At 34.5% G+C, this 14,863-nt stretch overlaps 3 protein-coding genes and 1 long non-coding RNA gene across 4 annotated transcripts in view; 1 reads left to right on the top strand and 3 right to left on the bottom strand.

Moving 5' to 3' along the window:
- LOC126875780 (katanin p60 ATPase-containing subunit A-like 2) overlaps nt 1-8,780 on the bottom strand; it is a 292,008-nt gene extending 283,228 nt beyond the window's left edge. The window contains exon 1 of the mRNA XM_050638657.1: nt 8,597-8,780. Coding sequence (XP_050494614.1) covers nt 8,597-8,646 — 50 coding nt within the window. The 5' untranslated portion in view covers nt 8,647-8,780. The remainder of the gene's footprint in view (nt 1-8,596) is intronic.
- On the bottom strand, nt 4,046-6,486 carry LOC126875824 (uncharacterized). The gene is made up of 2 exons (XR_007693693.1): nt 5,645-6,486; nt 4,046-5,561 (listed from the first exon to the last, which is right to left on the bottom strand). It is a non-coding gene; the product is annotated as an uncharacterized LOC126875824 (long non-coding RNA).
- Nucleotides 7,024-8,706, top strand: LOC126875789 (katanin p60 ATPase-containing subunit A-like 2). The gene is made up of 3 exons (XM_050638681.1): nt 7,024-8,084; nt 8,174-8,462; nt 8,563-8,706. Exons 1-3 carry the CDS (start codon nt 7,885-7,887, stop codon nt 8,563-8,565), a joined length of 492 nt encoding a protein of 163 aa, XP_050494638.1. The 5' UTR covers nt 7,024-7,884; the 3' UTR covers nt 8,566-8,706.
- A 2,278-nt stretch (nt 8,781-11,058) lies between the features above and the next one.
- Nucleotides 11,059-12,339, bottom strand: LOC126875811 (survival motor neuron protein-like; the record flags this gene model as incomplete). Its single annotated transcript, XM_050638737.1, has 4 exons — nt 11,059-11,235; nt 11,304-11,383; nt 11,504-11,801; nt 12,189-12,339. Coding segments are annotated over 4 exons (588 nt in total), but the record flags the coding sequence as incomplete, so codon positions are not given.
- Nucleotides 12,340-14,863: the final 2,524 nt, after the last annotated feature.

Genomic DNA, 14,863 nt, shown 5'->3' with positions numbered 1-14,863 from the left:
TTGGGACAACCTAATAGGAATTTACTTTTATTATCCATTATAAAAATGGATTGTTAATCCTCTAGGAGATACGAACAATATAATTGCAATTAATAAGGAATAAGCTAGCATAACTTAAACCAGCTTTTGCAGAAAGCTATTAGCTGAAGATGTTTATTAAACAATGACAACATGAATTTTCTTAAGTACCCCATTTGGTACTTAATCTACTTCGTAAGTACTGTGTGTCCTAGCCTTCAAAGGATGCAATTTTAACCAGAATGTTTCACATTACTTACCCGTATTATTTCCTTGTAATATAATTTATATTTACATTATCTACGTTACGTTACATTCTACGCGTTAATGTAATGTGATTTTTATTTCTAATCGAAGTTATTCAAAATTTGTAGTATCTCAATAAAAAATTAACAGCCTGCAAAAACTTCACAGAAGCATTAGTATCTTCGAAACTATTTAATTCAAATGGCTAATATTCTTTAACAATATGCACTCGACGACGTTTATCGAGAGAAGTATGTGGCGTAATAGTTAAACTTTCAATTCATATACATATATCGTTTATGAAAAAGTAGTCATTCTGCTTTTGTGATCTGTGACACACTATAAATTCTCATAAGCTAACTAACGCGTAATCTTCTGTAACGTATTAATATAATATAGGTATGTATATCTCGACTTTGAGCAACCAATTGGTGCTAAATAAGCTTTAGTACATACTTCTTACACGTAACAAAAGACCAGTTAACATCTCTGCTCTTAAAAGAAAAACGAAAGAAGCTCTGAAAAGCTGCAGAGTTCAGGTCGAATAACACCAGCTCAGATAAATGACCCTCTAACTTACCTTTGTCCTCATCGACGTCAGCGATTTTAAAGCTAGTTATAAAGTGCACTTCTCAGCCAGCGTCCACGGCAGTCAATATTATTTAACGGGTCTTAACGCGATGTAAAAAGGGAAAAAGGAGGAAAGAGGGAACAGGGAAGCAAAGAGAAGAAACGAATTTTTCATTTTCTCGAAACTGGATCAAGTTTCAGGCTGCTCGCCAAAGAGTCTGTAGCTAACGAGACAAGATTAGACAAACCACGCTTTAAAATTGCCACAGAACTATAATAATCCTCGAAATCAATACGATTCGTCGATCCATCGCCTGATTAAAAAATGAGATAGGATGAAGCTCACTAGTCGGCCTTTGAACTTTCAATAGCGCTTACGGCTCGTATACTCTAGTTTGAATGCTACAATGTAAGCCAAGTCAGCTGTAACTAGCGTTCGCGTGATTGTCGCTATCTATTATTCACGCGTTACACGTTCACCAGACAAACGCGTCTACCGGTTGACATTGTTTTCTGTCCTGAGTTTCAAAGCAATTATGTTGCTTCGTGTAATCAAATCTCGCCAAACTAACGATAAGTTCTTGTTTGATCTTACACAGTTATTAAAACTATACAAGTTAAACCAATCTAGCCTAAACAAGTAATGTCGTTATATATTCTTTTTTAAATCTATATATTGTTTAATAAATCCTGGTTAGGATATAGTAGCTGACAAAAATATTCGGACAAATATATTTGTAGAAACATTTTAGGAGTGTATTATGCATAGTGGCACTATTTAATACTGTACTGTGACTATCATGGTCGTGTTGGTATTATTCGAAACTAATCTGAAAATCTGTATGGAATTTGTAAGATATTTAGTACGAGTACTGTGCATTACTGATATGTACACAGCCGAGACGAGATAACGAAGGTACTGCTCTCCATCGTTCATCGCTACGCGTTGCTAATAGCAACATATAATGCATATATATCTCGCAAAGACCATAAAAGTACCCAATGGAACCACGTTTAATATTTGATAATAATGTCCCATTACAGTTTCGTCATTTTCAATTAATTAAACACGACCCTCTCTTTAAAAATTAGAAGATAAAATACGTAATACAAATCTACTCGAAATCTTTTAAACCTTACGGACGACCTTACGGACCTTACTTATGGTCTTTAAAAGCAGCAGGGATTAGCAGAATATTAACTGCGGATTTTTCTTGGACCGCAGCATGCAATATGAAATATGGTTATTAAAATGTACACTGAAAATTTCATATCCATAAGATACTCGTGCTTGTAGAACCTTGAAAATGAATTCTTAACCCAAATAGTCGACCGCGATACTCGAGAAATTTTGTGAAGCTGACGTCAATACCAATATGTACCGTCGTTGTGCTATTATTTCGTGATAAACCGTATTGATTGCACTTCCATTTCACGGAATTAATTTTTCCACACAAAAAGTGATAACGATAATCGAAAAAAGAAAAATATACTACCACATTTCGTATCAGCATACACAAGCGCACTCGATTTTACACGAGTATACAATTTGCAAATTCGACAGAACGATCGGATTTAATTATTTTTTCGATATTTCAGGCATCAAGTTCTATTTACATATCGAACGTTGAAATACGGCGAAATACAAAATGTACAAACCACTCTGGACATTAATTAACTTTAAACGTTATTGATTAATTAAAGAAACCAACCATTGTGTTGATTTTTACATTTTGAAAAATTGTTATCCACTTTTGCTTTGTTTAAAAATTGAAAAAAAATACTTTTATTGTAAGTCACGAGTATCTCTTTTATTTATTTAAACTTTAGATCAAATATTACAATTTATAAATATATCATTTATTTAGATATACTTGTAATATCTGTTTTATAAGTTTGTACAACCATTTATCTATTTATCTATTTTATTTGCACATAATCTTTATAGACTGATTTTGTAAAGAATAAAAAATTGTGATTCTATTTAAAAACGATCGTGTCAGACTCAAGTGATAAGCGATATATATTTCAGCGATATATATATATATTCAGATTCCACTATCACATAAACGGTGCTATTGGAAACGTTTCACAACAGACGTCTTATAAGCGCCTGCGATGTCCGTCATATGTAAAGCTATACCACTGAATCACGGCCGCCATTTAGTGATTAAGGTCGATCACTTAGAGTTGTTAATCCGACATAATGGCGAGCAATACATCGAAGACATTATTGGAAACACAGTTACAGTTTAATTTCATTGAGCTTATTTGCAAATAAATGTGTACTATATATTTTAGAGGTTTTAAATATTATTGCTGACTAAACTTCGCATCTACGCATCATCTTTATTTAACTTTTTTTGCATTTTCTTATCGACGCATGAAGACGAAATGCGTAAATTTTATTATTTATTTAAACATTACTATATTGTGCTCAAAGTAGCGGAATATCGTTCTATTATCAATATATGAAGAACTAAAAGAATTAAAAAAGAATTAAAAAAATATGTAGTTCAATCAATACTTCGTGTATTTTTCTATCTCCACAAGACAATATCCGGACCAGTTACGCTTACAGTATCAACAAAGATTTGTCCAGCCATACGGAATAAGTCGTACTCAGTAGTTTAAAAGTATTAACCGCACAAACTCCAGAAACACTTTTGAAGTAACTTTCGAACCAATAAATCCCCGAACTAAGAACTGTCATATTTCGTCTCTATTTATCGAATATTGTGAGAAAATGCAAAAAAAAGAAGTTAAATAGAAAAAGTACTTGGAAACTTAAAAGAAAAAATCTCGAAAAATCTCTTAATACTTTTTACTGTCGTCTTGAGACGCACCATATGTTAAGCTTCTTCGTAGTTACAACTTTTACCGCAGATGTAACGAACTGACAAATGCTTCGAATGGCGCGCGCGCGTCAACGCCTACACTTAAATTTTAAATAAATGTTTTTAAATAAATGTTTAAAATAATACATTAAATGTATTAACTTTCTTGCGCAATTTCATTTAATTTCTTACGATATGGAGGGTTTAATTACGTTTAAGATATCTATTTGAATCTTTTAAATTCGAAGTTTTTTAAAAAATTACCTTAAACTTTATAAAATTAAATCGTTTTTCCACTTTGTTGTATCATAAAATAGTTACTTAAATTCAAACCTTACCGTCGTCTTGAAATATTCTATATTTTCCTCGTCTTAAAAAATCTCCCTACAGAAAGAATAAAGAAGAATAAAATCCCATACGTTAAATTTCGCGTGATTGATGGAATACATAACGATAACGAGAACTAACTAGCGACAACAAGCAACCATTAGCAAGGACAACTGGCGACTATAACCGTCGTCTCTACGATGTATGGCGACTAAGGAGAACAGCCAGCAACTACGGATGACATGTAACAACCAACTGCCCCACTTCTAAAAGGCAACTAACTTGCAAACCCTTTGATGGTTTCTGTAGCGTGATATACCCCTTGAACGTGGTTAAAGAATGTGGTCGCCGCTGGACGGCGGTTTGACAGCAAAGCGATCTCGCCAATTCAAAGCTTGACATTACAAACTACCGAGAATCATTAGGCTCGTTATCGAGCATCTAGCTTTCAGAAGGTGCTTTATCATATGATATGACTTCACGATATTTTTATAGCAAGAAGAATGGCCAACCTCTAACAAAACAAATTTTTACTAAGTGCTGCATGTGAGCTGCAGGCCGGCCTACTAGGGAAATTTGACGAATGAATAAACTAAAATATATACGAATATATTCGTTATATCATAAAATGCTCGCGTTATGTTCTCTAACACCATAGAGGAAACTAAATTTATATATTAAAAAATTGGAATACCCTCGTACTTCGCAGTCCATGTGTCCGAGCGATGAATTCCCTCCAAACAAGGAAAAACCAAAGGGAGGTCTTCTTCGAAGGACGTGAGAGGGTAAGGGGAGCAACGGGAACGATGATCACGCGATATACTGGCGGCGTACGTATAGAACGGCTGTTGCGAGAGAGTTCGCAAGAAACAAGAAGAAAAAAGGAATCGTAGGCCGACGCGACTATACGCTGTCGACGGACAAACAGCGACTGAGCCTAACTGAAACGAACTCTGTCGCAGTATGAGCACAGGCTACGTTCGCGGGTCGATCGAACACGTTCTGCGCCTTTCCTCGGCACCAGCGTCAAAACCACCCTCGACGAGCGCAACGCACTGGTGCACCTGCAATATTAACCACTGGTCTTTCCTTTTTCGCGCGATATTATATCAGCACCTATGATACCATTTCAAAGACCGCAATCAAAACATTAAATACCGCATTAAAGCCATACAATAATTCGCAATATTCATTCGTAAACGTTATTGTATATGTGCTTAATTAATCGTTATTATGTTTCGAATGATTTACTACCTCATATTCCATAAGCAGATATATGGTTCATTTTCATCTCAAGTACGATATAATTTGTAACAAATATTTATAATTCACAATGTAAAATATTTATAATTCATTGGAAATATTATTCTATCACGGTATAGTGGTCAAATTTCACATAAATCACAAACATATGGTAGTCAGAAGCTATACTCACGACATGACAAATCATGATGATGTCATGAAAAATGGCGTCCGTCCATATATATTCAAACGCAACGAACAAGTTCGAACTTTTCGAGAATAAACGATTTGTTTGATAACATCTGTCGCGAGCTTCTCTTCCTTTAACGATAACAATTGACAACTAAAGCTCGAGAGGCTCGTAAGGATGAACAGCGACGAGTATCTAGAAGCTATGTACTCACCTGGGCAAGGAGACTCCAACACCAAGGACGTTGGAAGTTTCAAGAAGCGAAGATGGAAACTGAAGTAGCACGTCAGGTCAACTCTGGCAAAAACTGCTAAAGAAAGAAAAATCCAACTAATTTGTTTCCAACAATAAAATGAAATTAATTTGTTTCACAAATTATTAACTGGATATTATTCAAAAATTATTCAAAATTCGCTTGATTGATTCACGGCCCGGGACACTTGGGTCATGCCATTTTGGTAATGGACGAAAATGGCAGAAGGAAGAACGACCGTTTTTTTTCATATTTCTCTTTCCCCGGGAAACGAAAGAATGCCCGAGCACCTTGTTTCATTTCTTCTCGACATCAATTTCAATCTTTTTAAACGAAATATAATCTGAACGATGAAAAGTTCATTCAAATAATGCTCCGCGCCAGACACTCACGAAAATTAAGAAGAAACACGGAAAATTCGCGAATAAAACGGATTTCTTTGTCCCAGTGAGATAATAAACCTCGTTCACGTATTGGTTTTTAAAATCAATATATCCACCAATGTGCACTCGTTTAACAAGGGTGATGGAACGTGCCAAAAATCTCTCAAGAGGGTCTTGGGAACGGAAGAGTCGAAAATGTCACAATTATGAATGAAAAATTCGAATAGTTGCTGATTTTACAGTCGAAACCGATAAAGAACTCCAGATATTCCCCCAATTATTTTACAATAAATTCGCGAAAATGATCGATTGCTGACGTCATTGTATTCTAGAAAGATTGTAAAACGATAAGAATTTATTGAAAAAACTTATATTCGATGATAACACTTCTAATAAGAGTACTAAGAGGAGCGATTCTGTACTCACCTTCCTGCCTCGAAGTACCGAACGCAATTAACCGTCCGCCCAGGATGGAACCGTTCGGAACTTTTGTAAGTCACTGCACGGCCGCTGCTTATGGTGGAAATGTAATAGATATAAGTACAGAGCTCGTGAGCGAACTAAAAACGCGATAGAGAAGTAGAGAGAGGATGTTCCGTCCTTGTCTAATGACGCGCACTTGTACAGGAAATATGTAACAGCGGTATACGAGCAGCGTCAGTGTCCACTAGTGTGCATGCCTGATTAAACAAGGACAGGAAGTATCTATACATGGTGTTCTCTTTCTATTTCCATGTTGCATCCATCTTACTATACAGTACACACACTCAGCTATTCTATCATTATATTTGTGCGTTGCTTATGTGTGAACCAAACATTTCCATGACAACAAATCGTTTGTCTCTTGTTTGATGCTCGGTTTTCAACAGAGTTGAAAGAATTTTTTAAGAGAAACGCAATGGACGGGTTGTTTTTAAAGCAATAAACGGAAATTCTCGTATGCATTGAGAAACGATAGGCGATTTGAAAGTGTCACTATGAACGGTGATTTATCGATGCAAGGTAGTATGAATAAGATATTTTATAATCTGCGAAAAAAGGTAAGGAATATTCTAGATTTTAGATTTTAGAATTTCCACGTCACAGACGAGTGTGTTTTGTTATTTGATTTGTAATATTGCTGCAGTTCTCTTAATAGCTGTTCGTTTCATGCGATACTCGCACATAGTATCTATGACTTTTGCTTCTAACAATTTTTATAATTAGGCTGTATCAAATATTTTTAACGTTCGTGTTTCATGAAAAATCATGTGTAACTCGTTGAATTCGCAAATGTAACAAAAAATTACATGAAAAACCTTATATTATTGTAATGAAAAAATAATTATATTAGGAGGAGAGTCGTATTTCGGAACGTCATCGGAACATATTACACCTTGTATGTGATTATTTGGAACACAATGGGTGAGTATATTATAATTAAAATATATTCCTAGTTCCAATTCTTTTGAATAGTGTCAGTGACCAATCGAAATAGAAATCAGTGGACATCATGGAGAGAGAAGGCGAAACCAAATTTGAAAATTCGACATCGGTAATTCAGTAGTTAAGAATAACTCAATCGATTATGTAGATTAACTAGTTATAAACAAATATATGAAGTATAAATTCAAATTATTCTTATCCATCTAAAAATTGGAAATTAAAAAGCAGAAGACAAGAAATTATCTTCGAGGATTTATATAGTAAATACATTCTTTTGCCTGTCTTACCTAGAGATAAAACAGTTGTTTGATGGTTATCTTATAGTGTTCAGTCATTGCGAAAAATATTTTTAATTAGTTAAAAACTATAATTAATTAAAAACTACATTTTTTTATGTATATAGACGTTAGCGATGTATTATTCCGGGAAGCTCGTCTATCTCCCGAACATCGGGTTTGCGACAACATCGATTTGGAAATTATCGTTGCAGAGTATGAAAATTATTACAAGATGAAATTTCAAAAATATCCCATATTGTGTAAGAAAATAACTGGAAGGGAAATGACGAGGGAAGTGACAAATGCAAGCAAAACGTAAGAATTTAAATTATTTAACGATATTAAACGGTATTCAACGTATTCAACGTATCGTATTCAACGTATCGTATTACAATATGATCCAGTGTTTGTAGAAGTATTGAGACAAAAGCCAAATCTGTTAGTAAACAAGCGAGAAGTGAGCCTGTGAAAGAGACGAATCTACAGCAGAAGATAACTGATGACAATACGAATCATATTAATCTCGCAATGACAGTGACGTCAATATTCCCCAATGAGAATGATGGACGTTCATCAGAAGAGCTATTTAACGTCCCAATGGAACAATCCATGCAATCGAAGATATTGAAATGCGTTGAAAAGCTTTATTCAGATAATCCGGAATTACGAAAGATTGCTGAGGACATCTCATGCGTAAGTTATTTTCGATTAATATACGTATCGTAAAGCTTTTAAACGATAAAATTCCCGTCGATAAACCGTCCAACGTATATCGACGATGACGTGATTTCAGTAACGCTTCAAATATCAAATTACGTAACACTTACTTAATATAGAGAAGACGCCATTTTATCTTTGTATCGTCACAGGAGATCATAGTAAACAAATTAAATGTACATTGGGATGACGTTATAGGCCTAGAGGAATGTAAAACCGCTGTTAAGGAGGCCGTTGTGTATCCCCTTAAGTATCCTATCTTTTTTGATGGCCCGTTTTCCCCCTGGAAAGGTATTTTGCTGTACGGCCCACCTGGTACAGGTAAGATACTCGTATTCTTTTCATTTCTGTACGTGTTTACAAGAAATATACAAAACAGGGAAAACGAAGTTAGCGAAGGCAGTCGCGACAGAATGCCATTGCACCTTTTTTAACATAACTGCCAGCTCATTGGTCAGCAAATGGAGAGGCGATTCCGAGAAGTATATACGTGTAAGTTGCTTTGTCTATGTAAGTTTCTTTGTTCCTTTGTCTATGAAGGAGAGATTCTAGGTATAAAAAGATTTGATTTTATTTTTCGTCATTTATATATAAATAGAATAGTTGTTTGGAAAACGAAATGATATCATATTCGTGATGAGGCAATGAATTTAAGGAATTTCGAATATAATATTTAATGAATAATACATTTGTTAAACTGAACAGGTTTTATTTGAACTTGCCTATAGTCATTCGCCTACAATTATTTTTATCGACGAGATTGGCTGGATCGCCACAAATAAAGGAGACTGTATATTGTCTGAACCTGCAAAGAGATTCAGATCAGAACTTCTTTCTAGATTGGATGGATTAGTGTCTAATGAGAATTCTAATGTAGTTCTTCTGGCTACAACTAATTCCCCTTGGTACGTATATCACGTTATTTCAATGTTTTCTAAGTAGAAAATATCGTAATATTTCTCCAAATTCCAAATATGTTATTGTGTTGTTTGAAGTATTCCTTCATTATTATTAGTATAATAGAACGATAATATTTATTGTAAATATGTTATTAGGGGCATTGATGCAGCTTTACTCAGGCGTCTCGAAAAGCAAATATACGTATCATTACCCAATGAAGTTGCTCGACTTGGTATATTCAAATTATACCTTAGCAACCACTTATTAGAAAATACAGATATTGTAAACCACATAGTAAAATGTACTGAAAGATATTCTTGTGCAGATATAAAATTGCTTTGTAAGCAAGCGTGGCTACTAGAAATAAGCCCGATATGGAGGAGACTTGAAAAGAAAGAAACACCTGTTACCACTTTGAAATATGAATTAAAAAGTTATGAAATATTAGCAAAATTGTTAAAAAAAATGTCACCTACAGTTATGCAAATAGATAAATATGATACGTGGAACAAATAAATACGCAATCGTAAGGACAGATATTGAAAAATATAAATAAATGGATTATCGTTCGAGAAATCATTCGTATGTGTGTGCATGTGTGTGCGCGCGCGCGCTATAGGCTAAGTTTAAAATGTTCGGTTGTATTATATCCTTGTATTATATATGTCGGAGATGAAAGGAAAACCGGAGCCTTTCCTTTGCAATTTTGAGGAAGCCTTCTAATGCTTTAGCCTAGATTTTATCATAACTGTAATTAAGCAATTGTCATTTGTAATTGTTTGATATTTGTGAAAGCGAAAGTGGGTTCGAGGTGACAACTGGTCGCCGAACGTAGCCACGGTCACGGGATAAACGTTTTGCCTGACGAAGGTGTGGATCGGTTGTATTGTTCTCCCTAGAAATCACATAGAATTGTACTTTAGAGATGTCGATATAATGGGACACACGTTGTATTAGGAATCAATCTCCAGACAGAAACTGCCTAGTAACGGCGTTTGAATCTTTCTCGATGTTTCCAAAGAGTATACAACAAACTTTTGACAGAAATTGCCTAGCAACAACGATTGGAACCTTCTCGATGTTTCCAGCGAGCATATAACAAACAAATGCAATCGTATAGCGAAAAAGATTTTCATCAGATATTCATTCGTGTGATCACCTTGGAAAGTGATACATCGAGCAATTTACCGAGTGTCTCAGCAATTGTAGTTTGTGTTTAAAATTATTCTACACATAGTAAAGAGTTATCCTGTTGACCGTGGATTCGTTTGAACCCCGGAACATTGTTAATAGCGTTAATTAAATTCATTATTCGTGAAACTTATCAATCGTTAATCTCATTATACGTTAAATTCATTATTCGTAAGACATATTATTCGTTCCTCTTATTGTTCGTTAAACTTATTAATCTTTAATCTAATTATTAGTTAAACTTATCGTTTGTTAATCTTATTATTTATTAAACTCATTATTCATAATATTTTGTAAAACCTTGTTTATTCGCGTAAATATATTCTCTGTTTCGTAAAACAATGGCTAATTCAAACGAAGGATCATTACGCGCCTTAAATCCTAATGATAACCCGACATATATATGTGAGTGTATTTTATCAAAAATATGTTTTTTATGTTTTCTTATCTTAGTAATTATTTTTAAAAAAGTCTTAAAGTCTTATATGAAAATAAAGCTGTTCTTTATTTCAAATAATTGAAGTAAATAAATACAATGAGTTTTATATTTTATTATATCTTATATTATTGTTATATTGTTATTGAAAAAATTGATATAATCAACAGTTCTTCCTGTTCTCTTGATTGTTTCTTGCTTGTTTCAAACCATGGTAATAACCTACAAAAGAAATAACATAGTCCATTGAAAATTTAATATACAATAAAATACTTATATGAAATAATTACCTGTGTAATATACCATGTAACCACTAATATACCATGACATCAACATACTTGAAAGTGCGTCTGTATCATTATCTGGTAATCTAGTACATTTTATTAAAATTTCGTATTTTTTTTCCAAATAAAATGTTAAACTTATTCCAAATTACTTATTAATATTAGAAGTATTCAGCATTCCATTAGAATTTTTAAATTGTACTTACTTGGCCATTAATTGTGGTGGTAAAGGAGGTGCAGGTGGCATTATATCAGTCATCGAATTGAAAGATGGTCCCGGTATGAAGTGATGTTTATACGCATTTGCTTCTTCAGAGTCACAATCCATTTTTTCTACATTATATTTTTTCGAATTTACATTTGTAGAAAAATTAGTCTCACAAGTCTCATCGTTCTCTTCATTGAATTTCTCTTCCAAAGCTTTCTTTTGTTGTGCTATTTGACTTTGCAAACCTTCTGATTCTAAAAGAGAACTCAATTCGACTTTCTGTGTATTACCATAGCCTAAACACAGAGTAAAAGAAATTTTTGTCATTTAATAGAATGACTGAGTGCCATTCGGTTACTGTCCTTACAGGCAATGTATTAGAATTTCCCGTGCATAAATGTATATGTATAAATGTTTGCCTTGATATATGTAGTAATAATCACTCGTCTAATGAGGAGAATTATATTCCAAGCAGCTAATAATGAACAATAAGTAACATGCATGTTTATGGTTCATGACCCTATATCCCACGGGTCTCCCCATAGACATTGACAGGTACTCCTGCCCAGTTAAGGACCTGCTGAATGACACTGTGATAGACTATGCGAAAGCCTTTACTTCATATATATATGTATTTTTAGTACATTTCTTAATTGACATAACCATCATGCTAAAGGTATTACCTACAAATTTTACAACACACGTGCTGTTGAGGTTATTCGGTGTGTAAACAGAGAAAACACGTGGATAAATTGTAAGGTAGAAAATATATTTAAATAGAAGTGTAATAAGTAAAAATACAATTTGAGCTGGTCCAGATCCGCACGCTAGCTGTGTTACCTAATAACTGAAAAACCCCGAAGCCAACGTCGCCTGTCTACTGTTTATGGCCTGACTTCGTCGCAGTCTTTTGTCTACACGCTGTCGATGGCTTCAGTGCTTGAGAAAACTAAAAAAGACCAGATGTAGAGTTTTCTTAGAAGTGAACTTCAACACCCTCCCTAAAACTCTACATCCCTACAAACAATTATCTCAAATTTACAAATTATCTCTTAATATTTTCTAACTCTTGTCGTAAATATCTGAAAATTAATTTGTCAATGCCTTCTCAAGTACATTTGCCAGCCGCCTTTCTCTTTTCCATACAAATTAATTTATTACACAAAAAAAAAAAAACTAGAAGACTAAACAGATCATGTAGAGTTTTTCCTCTTTTTGTTTGAGAAGTAATAATCACTTCGACACCCTCCCTAAAAACTCTACATGTTTACAAACAATTACATCTTAATATCTTTTTTACTTTTCAAACCTAACTTTTTCCTTAAATATTCAAATCTCGGTTTTGGCAATGCCTTTGTACATATATCCGCCAATTGCTCTTCGCTTGTTACATACGTTATATCAATTTCGCCTCTATTGTATAAATCTCGCAAAAAATGATATCTTACGTCAATATGCTTACTTCTTTGATGGAATTCTGGATTCTTAATTAATTTCACGGCACTAGTATTGTCTACACATAGCATATACTTAAGGATCTCTAATTTACATTCAAGAAATATTTTCTTTAGCCACATAATTTCTTTCGCTCCTGAGGCTGCACTGACATATTCAGCTTCGGTCGTAGATAAAGCTATACATTGTTGTCGCTTACATTGCCATGTGATGGCCGCATTCGCATACTTACATACAACGCCTGATGTCGACTTTTTTGTTTCTTTGTCGCCTGCATAGTCAGCGTCGCTAAAGGTTTCGAGACTGCCTGCTTTTGTATATAAGAGTCCCATGTCTGCGGTCCCTTTTATGTAGCGCAAAATTCGTTTGACTAATTTCCATTGATACTGGTTTGGATTCTCTAAGTGTCTCGCCGCTATATTTATTGCAAAACTAATATCTGGCCTACTTACGGTTTGTAAAAACATTAAGTTCCCTACGGCTTCTCTGTATGGTGCGTTACAATCATTATCGCCTATGTTACTTTCGTTCCAATTAGTCTCGATAGGTGTAGAAACACTGTTTGCCTCATTCATATTAAATTTTTCCAATATGTTTTCGATATACCTACTCTGATGAATGAATATTGAACCATCTTCTAATCTATTAATTTCAAGTCCAAGAAAACTCTTTACTTCTTTCGAACTCGTAATTTTGAATTCTTTATTTAAATCATCGAAGAATTTATCAATTAAAGATTCGTCTGAAGCTGCTACCAGTCCATCGTCTACGTATATGGTCATCAACATTAATTTGTCGTCTTCTGTATAAATATAAAAACAAGGATCTGCGTTACTCTGATAAAATTTTAAGTTCGAGATAAATTTTGTGAAACGTTCCGTCCAACATCTTGGAGACTGCTTTAAGCCATATAGGCTTTTTAGCAATTTACAAACCCGATTTGTACCATCATCATAACCTTTAGGTTGTTTCATATAAATATCTTCTTTCAGACTTCCATATAAGAATGCGGTTTTAATGTCGAACTGTCCGAGGTGTAAATTATTTTTGGCTGCAATACTGAGCATTAATCTAATTGTGTCAAACCGAGCAACGGGACTATATGTTTCCTTATAATCTATGCCTTCTTTCTGTGAACACCCTCTTATTACAAGTCGCGCTTTGTATCGTTCCGAGTTGTCCGGATTTAGCTTTATCGTTAAAACCCACCTATTGCTAAGTACCTTCTGATCTTTAGGTTTTTCTACAAATATCCACGTCTTATTTTCATGGTGCGATTTCATTTCATCATTCATAGCTGTTTCCCATAACTCTTTCTTTTCGGATCTCATCGCTTCGTTAAAATCCACCGGTAATTTTTCCGCCACGTACGTTACTGGGTAACCATAAAAATCGGTTCGTTTGATCTTATCTCTATCTCTCAATTGTCTCATATTGTCGCTAGTTCCATGAGGTTGTTTTTCATGTTCACTCTCTGCACTTTCATACGTACATGCTCTATCGCTCTGCGCACTCACATCTTCGCGCTCGACAATTTTCGGTAAACTTAATTTTACGAATTTCGCATTTTCTAGTTCAGGCTTAAATATTACGTCACGGCTTAATATTACATTTTTTACTGTTGGCACGTACACTCGATACCCTCGTCCGTCATCTAATAGCCTACCAAATATCCTTTGTTAGCCTTTTTGTCAAGTTTTGTCCTTTTCTCCGCAGGTATGTGAGCAAAGCACTCAGTACCGAAAACCCTAAACTTTTCTAAATTCGGCGGTTTCCCGTACCACAGTTCATATGGTGTTTTCTTATCTTGTCTTGTCGGCCTCGTCTTATTTATGACATGTACTGCTGTGTTCATGGCTTCGGCCCATAAGAACAGCGGTAGATTTGGTTTCGAATATAGCAT

This window comes from Bombus huntii, unplaced genomic scaffold, assembly GCF_024542735.1.
Source record: "Bombus huntii isolate Logan2020A unplaced genomic scaffold, iyBomHunt1.1 ctg00000058.1, whole genome shotgun sequence".
Lineage (NCBI taxonomy): Eukaryota > Metazoa > Arthropoda > Insecta > Hymenoptera > Apidae > Bombus > Bombus huntii.
The sequence above is the reverse complement of the archived record's forward strand: the minus strand, read 5'-3'. Positions and strand labels throughout refer to the sequence as shown.

Coding starts and splice junctions, on each gene's coding strand:
- LOC126875789 (XM_050638681.1), top strand. CDS start 7,885: ATGTATATAGACGTTAGCGATGTATTATTCCGGGAAGCTCGTCTATCT. Junction 8,085..8,173: donor GTGACAAATGCAAGCAAAAC/GTAAGAATTTAA, acceptor AATATGATCCAG/TGTTTGTAGAAGTATTGAGA.